This window comes from Myotis davidii, unplaced genomic scaffold (assembly GCF_000327345.1).
Source record: "Myotis davidii unplaced genomic scaffold, ASM32734v1 scaffold823, whole genome shotgun sequence".
Lineage (NCBI taxonomy): Eukaryota > Metazoa > Chordata > Mammalia > Chiroptera > Vespertilionidae > Myotis > Myotis davidii.
In genome coordinates, this window is record NW_006293907.1 from 202,085 (window position 1) to 210,503 (window position 8,419).

Sequence of the window (8,419 nt, forward strand, 5' to 3'; positions counted from 1 at the left end):
CTCTTTCTGCCGTAGAACGGCACCCAGAAGCCCAGGAGCGGGGCTAGAACTGGAACGGCACCATCTGGCAAGCAGTACAGTGATGACACCATGGGTGGGAAAGTCACGCTGTGACACGGTCCCACACGCACACGCTCATTGCAAGGGCACAGCCATAGCTTTACAAGGGTAACATGGGGCAAACTGCACTTGACCCCGATAGACATCCCCACTGGTGCCGCTGGTGGCGCCGGGAGGGTGCGGCATCCCTGCTGTGGTAGCCTCACCGAAGTGCACATCCGAATTTAACCTGAGGAAACATCAGACAAACCCAAATTGAAGGACACTCAATATGGTCCCTGGACAGCACTCCTCCCAAGTCTTAAGAAAAGCAGCTAAAGATGGAGGCCCTGCCGCAGGTGGCAGGAGACGCATGTCTAACACCGTTCTGTTGTTACAGAGGCATGGCCACTGAGTGGAGCCGGGTCAGAAAAGAGGGCCGAGTGAGACAGGAACAGACGGGCAGAGGCAGAGTTAGGTCAACACCCTTTTCCTGGTTTGACCCTTGCATGCGGGCTATGAAAACGTTAACTGTAGGGAAGCTGGTGAGAGACACGAGGACTCTTTCACTGTTTTAACTTTTGCAAGTCTGAAATTATTTTAAACTGAAAGTGAGAAATAGAAAATATTTAAAAATTATGCTGGGAGTAGAAAATAGGTGTGTCTGGGGCACTGTGTCCCCGCGCATGTGTGACAGATGGAGGGGCACCACGTGGAGGGGACCCGAGCCACAGCGATACACCGAGCACCTTCCTGTTTCGCTCTAAACCGCGAACAGCACTGGCTGTGTTCCAGGCGAGGCTCAGTGTCTTTAAGGTGTGAGTGAGCCCCACATCGTAAGCTGTTAACTCACACCACACTGTTTTCACTTTAGCGCAGAAGCTGGGCCTGTTTGAGCCTCCCCCGTTGCCTCTCTCCTCAGATGAGTGGGAGCAGGTGAAGCGGAGGTCCATCTCGCAGGGGGACTCCTCGCAGCCCTGCCCGATCTGCAGGGAGGAGTTCCAGCTCCAGCCCCAGGTGGGTAGCAGGAGGGCCAGGTGAGCAGCCTGGGCCCCTCGCTGGGAGGTGCTGAGCTGGGGCTAAAGACTCCCCTGTTCTTCCCTGTGCACTTTAATAGGAGGTATTAGGTACAAACACACACATACACACACACACACACACACACACACACAGGTTTTTTCTTCCTGTGACCCTCAGATAACTTACATTTTCTTGTCCATTTACTAAAGTTACATGTGTGAGGAAGAGCTAACCACCGCAGTTAGCAGTGCTGCTCACTGACTGGACAGTGATTCTCAAGCACAAAGCCTGTGGACGGAAAGCCCTATGCCACCAGCCACAAGACCTGAGCAGCCAGGATGCCGACAGGAGCGCCTGTCCCCAAGTGGAAAGCATGAAAGCCAGAAGGCATTCTGAAGCTGTTATGTGAATCCTATATAGTAAAAAGCTAGTATGTAAATCAGCCGAACAGCAGAACAACCAGTCGCTATGACGTGTACTGACCACCATTTTTTACTTTTAATTACAGTTGACATACAGTATTATATTAGTTTCAGGTGCTCAACGCAGTAGCTGCCCCCTGGTGGTCACTGCACTCCCACAGGGGGAGTGCCGTTCAGCCAGAAGCCCTGAGCCAGGCTCACGGCTGGTGAGTGCAGTGGTGGTGGCAGGAGCCTCTCCCACCTCCATGGCAGTGCTGAGAATGTCCAACTGATGGTTTAAGCTGTCAATCAGACATCCCATAAGGACTCCTGGACTGCAAGAGGGCCCAGGCCGGGTTGGGGGACGGCCCCTTCCCGAGTGCATGAATTTCGTGCACCGGGCCTCTAGTTGAAATATAAAAGAAAAATGAGGCTTGAGTGTCTTGAAATAATTTGTGGAAGATGCTCTAAGTAATATCTTTCTAACTTTATTCATGAGAGTTTGTCACACTATAGAGTATATATACTCAACCTCTGTCACAGGGTTTCTTTAGGCCGATTCCGTGTGCCTGGTTAACTGTAACCTGCCCTAGAGTTTCCGTCCCAGTCATCTCAATGCAAGGCTGTGCCTCCCACAGGTAGGCCCTCGGCATTTGCTGGGATATGCAGCAGAGTCAAGAGCCTGCTTCATTTGCTCCCTGGCACATAACATCTCAAACTTCATTTGTTTTCAAAGGTTTACTGTTAATGAGTTAGTTCACAATAAAATTTTTGGTCTTTACTAATTTGAATTCGCCACTGGTTATATTCCAGTTCTCCATTAGGACCTAACCTTATGTCTGTGAAACTTGGGTATTTCAAAAGATTTTAGCCCTTAAGCTACAAGATTACCATCTGGGATAGGGCAGCATTTTAGTGTAGAAGAGAGTTAATGAAGCCATGGTTGTCTTGCTGGCCTGGCAACCTCTTTCTTTCTTTAATTTTCTTCAGCTTTTAAAATCATTTTTTACTTTTAATTACAGTTGACATACAGTATTATATTAGTTTCAGGTGTACACCCCAAAGATTAGACATCGCATAAGTCACTAAGTGGTCATCTCGGTAAATCTCACACCACCCGACACAGACCTAGTCTTCAGGATACTATCGATGGCACTCCCTGCTGCACCTTCCACCCAGGACTGTTCTGCCACAGCCAGCCTGCATTTCCCCATCCCTCCTTCCTCTCCCAGCCCTGCCCTGCCCAGCTCCCCTTCCGGAAGACCAGCTACCTTTTTCTTTATTGGGTCTAAGCTTCTGTCTTTTGTCACAACCCAGAATATCACCATATGTGGGAATCTGGGTCACAGAAAGGGAACATTTTCTCCTGACCACACTTTCCCTCCATTTTAAAAAAAACAAAACTGATTGATATGTATCCAGCACTTATTACTATTTAGAGCAGCGGTTCTCAACCTGTGGGTCGCGACCCCTTTGGGGGTCGAATGACCCTTTCACAGGGGTCACCTAAGACCATCGGAAAACACATATATATAATTACATATTGTTTTTGTGATTAATCACTATGCTTTAACTATGTTCAATTTGTAACAATGAAATTGGGGGCCACCACAACATGAGGAACTGTATTAAAGGGTCGTGGCATTAGGAAGGTTGAGAACCACTGATTTAGAGTGTCAGAATTATATCTCAATAAAGCTGTGATTTTTAAAAATTAAAGAGTGCAATGTGGTTGTACAAAGCCTGAAAAAGGTATTTTTCTCTGCTTCTCTCCCCCGCTCCCCCCGCCCAAGATCTGCCCAGGAAATGCATCCACTTCATAACTGTTTCATTTTTAAATATGCACTCTTTTTAATGGCTTAATAGCAAATTTCATGTGTGTGTTTGATGTTTAACTTAGCTTTTCTTGTTGAGATTATATACCTGTGCCATACTAAAAACACTAAATATTATGAATATGGAGGTTATTAATTTGCTTTTTTAATTTTTCAAAGAAACAAGCTTACCTTTCAAGCACTCAGAATTTTTTAATTAATGCATTTATGCTGCTTCTCTGTTACACTAATTGAAACTTCAAACATTTTTTGTCTCCCATGGCAGGTGCTGCTTTCATGTTCCCACGTGTTTCACAGGGTGAGTAGCTGCACTTGTGCTCACGTGTGTGATGCGTTGCCTGTGGCTTCGGGAGACGGGGCCATCCTGCTAAGTCTCCTCACAGGCCCATTGTTTTTTATCTGTAATCATCTTTCACAGCTAGAAATGTGACTTTGGGCTACAGTGCACTTCATCCTGTTTAGAAAGTGGTGAATTTTATGGACAGAACCCCAGACGGTTGCATGGCAGTACGAGCGTGGGCAGCAGGTCCTGGGCTCACTGCGGTCACCGCCCACAGTCTCCTCTCCTGCACGGGACTTGTTTTCAGAAGGTTTTGATGTATGTGCGTGTGTATTCTTGTAAAAGATCATTTGGAACAAGTTACGTGAGGAAGGTGTTCACATCTGTTGAAACTTCTTCATGATCTAAATTGGACGGAGCCTCAGAATTACGAGAACAGAACACTGTAATTACACGAGGAGTGAAAACGTGGTGCCTGAGTAATTACTTGTTGTTTAAGGGAAATGTTTCCCCGCAGGCATGCCTTCAGGCCTTTGAGAAGTTCACAAGTAAGAAGACCTGTCCCCTCTGCAGGAAAAGCCAGTATCAAACCCGAGTGATCCATGATGCGGCCCGGCTCTTCAAAGCCAAGTGTGCAATCCGGTGAGAAGGCCCCATCCAGGGCACCCACAGTGGCAGGAGGTGCTCAGAGGTCATGCCAATGGCTGGTGTCACAGTGGGGGTGGGTGTTTCCTTTTGTGTGTGTGTGGGGGGGGGGGGGTTTCCTTCCTCCCACCCTGCACAGGACAGCCACCTGATCAGCCCTCTCCAACCCATGTTCTAGGATCCAAGCTTGCTGGAGGGGACACGTGGTTAGGAAGTGGTACCAGGATCTGAGGAGGACGATGCCACCCACAGATACCAAGTTGAGGAGAAAATTCTTTGAAGAAAAGGTAAGTACAGACCCTTAATTCTCCAGAAACTTCCGTTTCTACCTTTACTTTTAGCCATTTTTTATTTTTACTTTTTTGGCTTGTTTAATGGTGTTCCACCAGCTTTGTGGCTTCAGTCTCCTCACCTGTCACATGAAGGAGTGACTTCTACCTTACAGAGCTATTCTATAGTGTCTACAAAGGCCTAGCACACAGTAGGCGCTTAGAAGTGTGTATTTACTCTATGTTCCTCTGTGCTCAGGCACGCCTCTATCGTAGCACCTCAGGGGAGCTGGCCACTCAGACAGGACACTGGCCCAGACCCTCAGGCGGAGCCAGACCCTCGTGGTCATGTCCAGGATCACTGTGTATGGGGTTCAGATCCGTCTGCACCTCCCTGCCCTCCAAATGGGGTAATGAGTGACATAATTGCTCCATCCGTAGAGGGACCCTCTGTCCCTCACTGTCCAGCGCTGAGCGCGGAACCAAGTGGCCCCGTCCTGTGCTTGGAGAGAAAAGGTGATATTCACATGCAGCCCTGGTTCCTCAGATGCCCAGTCAGCCCAAAGAGCTGGTCTCTGGCTCACGCTGTCCTTTTACTTAGTCCCAGGGCTGCACAGGCCTCCTGCAGGCAGTGGCCGTGGCCTTCACTCTACCGCAGTGGACAACAGAGTCTTCCCATTGCCCTTCCTGTCACTCAGGTCACTGTCCCAGCAATGAGGTACCAGAATATGCACAAGAAGGTCAGACTCTTAGCTTGCTGTGACATCATTATGCCTCAGATTTAATCAAGAAATATACTTGATTTGCCCTCAGCAGCAGAATAACACAAAATGTACTATGTGAGCAAATGACCTAAAATACTGCTTATCTTGATGACAAAGCTGCTGCCAGGGGTGGAGAGAGGAGTTTCCCTAGCAAGAGCGTCAGAGCGCTGCTGAGAGGCCGCAGTGCCATCCCTGTCCCGACACTGGAGGTGCCCCCCCCCCCACAGGTGGGGCTGGCCCTGTGGGGGGAGCCGCAGAGGGAACCCAGAGGCCATGGACAGAGGGGCTGCAGGCACACATTTTTTAACATGTCTGTGAGGAAGTTATATGTCCAACTCAGCCATGCCCCTTACTTAGGGAAAGGGGACAGGGTCCAGGGAAAGGCCGTCTTACTCCCTCAGGCATCCCTGCTTGGCAGGAGGGCGCAGCCAGCAAGGTCCTGGTGAGTCTCTGGATAAACAGTGTGCCACCTCCTCTCTGGATTGCAGTTCCTCAGAGTTTATCTACTTTTAAAAAGTCCTTGTCCTTGACCACAATGACGTTTCAGCCCAACCTACAGTCTTCATGCTCACTCCCTGCAGGAAACCTGGTTTCTGGCCAGGTATCATCTTCTCAGCAATGTCTTTCCTCCTTCGTCAGGGACTGGTCCTCTCATGTTGTCATTCATTCTTAGGTCACACCTGTTTTCATCCTCCGACTCCTCTCCCAGCTTTACTCCGTCCCGTTTTCTCCGAGTTACTCCGTAATTCCAGAGTATGATGGTGCTGGCTCTCCAATCGGAACTTACTTGTTTTCTGTTACAGAATTTTACAAACCTGATAGTCATTTTACCTTATGAGTATAAATATTGTTTCATCTGCACACACTTGCACTTTTAAAAATATAGGCTACACTTTGCTTTCACATAAAGCAGTGTCATGAGACTCAACCGATTGTACATCTGCACACGCACATACACACACAACTGAGATCTTACTTCACCGAAAGTGTGATTTAGCGAGGTCGTTTGTCGCACACGGAGCATTTTACCCGGCCTCTGCATTCTGTATATTTTGTGCTTCCTGTGTTTCATGAGTTATAGAATCCCTGCCACGTGTGCTCGTTTCTGTCTTCCCTGCAGTCCCTTCACACCTCCCCAGCTCCCTCATCCCCTGTGGCCTTTAACGTGTGAACCTGCAAACCAAACCCTCACCTTAAGTGGATGAAGTGATCAAATGCCAGACACTGTGTTAGCGGCAGGTGTGCACTCCTACCTCCTGCCTAGCTGCCTCATGTACTTAAACACCTGTGCCAGCAGAGCCCAAAGGCTTCGTAGTCATTTCTGAGTGATTCTCGCAATTTCATGATTTTTCCTACGTTTTCCAACTTGATGGAATTCACTTTGTGGGCTATAGGCATGGGCTAGGAAATAAAAATCTATAATTTTAACCTACAATTTTAAAATGCCAGTATGTTTTAATGGAATCTCCAAGATTATTGAACTATGTTATTCACTGTCACATTACCCAGGATGCTACAGATGCATCCAAACTATATGATTATTACACAAATGATAGTTTGAGAACTTATGTCAATACATTAAATTACTGTAAATTACAGGGTGAAGGACTGTTGAGGAATAGGATACTCCCACAGTCTCAAAAGTATCAACCACAGATCACTTATAATTTACAAATAGAATGAGAAGTCTTTAAATTGGAAAGGTCTGGTGGACATCTCCTAAACTCAACGAACATGATTACCAATAACTGGGTGAAGTGACACCAGTGCCCCTGTGCACCTGTGGCAGGTGCGTGGGGACAAAACATCACCTGTGCACTTTCATGCCAAAAATGCTAACCCAACCCAGTCATGAGAAAACATGCAATCAGGTAAATCCAAAATGAGGACTGTTCTGCAAAATAGCTGGCTGTGACTATAAAACATCAGTGCCATAAAGACAAATTAAAAAAACACTGTGGAATATTCTAGAATAAAATGGAACTACAAAACAGTTATAAAACAATAAGATGGCATTAGTAAGTCCTTACCTATCAATGGTTACTCTTAATGTAAATAGGTTAATTTCTCCAATCAAAGGGCATAGAATGACTCAATGGGTAAAAATACAGGATCCAACCAGAGGCTCACTTCAGCTTCAAGGACACACATAGGCTCAAAGTGAAACTGTGGAAAAAAATATTTCGTACAAAAGACAGCAGTCTTGCATATTCTAGCAGACAAAATAGACTTTAACTCAAAAGCTGTAACAAGAGACAAAGATCGTTATATAATGATAAAGGGGTCAACTTATCATAGAGGATATAACAAAAATCAACTCAAAATGGATTAAAGACTTAAGACCTGAAACCATAAAGTTCCTAGAAGAAAATATTGAGAAAAGTCTCCTTAACATTGGTCTTGGCAACGATTTTTTGAATGTAACATGAAAAGCAAAAGCAAAAATAAATAAATGGGACTACATCAAACTAAAAAGCTTCCTCATAGCAAGGAAACAACCACGATGAAAAGGCAACCTACAGAAGGGCAGAAAATATTTGCAAATCATGTATCTGATAAGAGATTAACATCTAGAATATATAAAAAACTCATATAACTTAATAGTTTTTAAAAATCCACATCTGATTACCAGTAAAAAATGGGCAGAGGATCTGAACAGACATTTTTCCAAAGAGGACATCCAGATGGCCAACAAGTACATGAAAAGGTGCTCAACATCACTAGTCATCAGGGAAACGCAAACCAAAACCACAATGAGAAACCACCTCCCACCCGTTAGGATGGCTGTCATCAAAAGACAAGAGATAACAAGTGCTGGCAAAGACATGGGGAAAAGGGAACCCGGTGACCTGGTGGTGGGAATGTAATTGGTGCAATCTCTATGGAAACAGTATGGATGTTCCTTAAAAATTAAAAATACAACTACCATGTGACCCAGCAATCCCACTTCTGAGTACTTATCCAAAGGATATGAAATCAGGACAACAATGAGATATCTGCACCCCTTCAGGGAAGCATTATTCACAATAGCTAGCACATGGAAACAACTTAAGGGTCCATCCACAGATGAATGATAAAGATGAGGTAGGTAGGTAGGTAGGCAGGCAGACAGGCAGGTAGGCAGGCAGACAGGTAGGCAGTTAGGTAGGCAGGTAGGCAGGCAGGC

General features: G+C 46.2%; 1 protein-coding gene across 1 annotated transcript in view; it reads left to right on the forward strand.

Moving 5' to 3' along the window:
• Positions 1-8,419, forward strand: part of RNF32 (ring finger protein 32) — a 24,397-nt gene that overhangs the window by 1,138 nt on the left and 14,840 nt on the right. The window contains exons 3-6 of the mRNA XM_006767786.2: positions 914-1,056; positions 3,561-3,593; positions 4,093-4,217; positions 4,399-4,507. Coding sequence (XP_006767849.1) covers positions 914-1,056; positions 3,561-3,593; positions 4,093-4,217; positions 4,399-4,507 — 410 coding nt within the window. The remainder of the gene's footprint in view (positions 1-913; positions 1,057-3,560; positions 3,594-4,092; positions 4,218-4,398; positions 4,508-8,419) is intronic.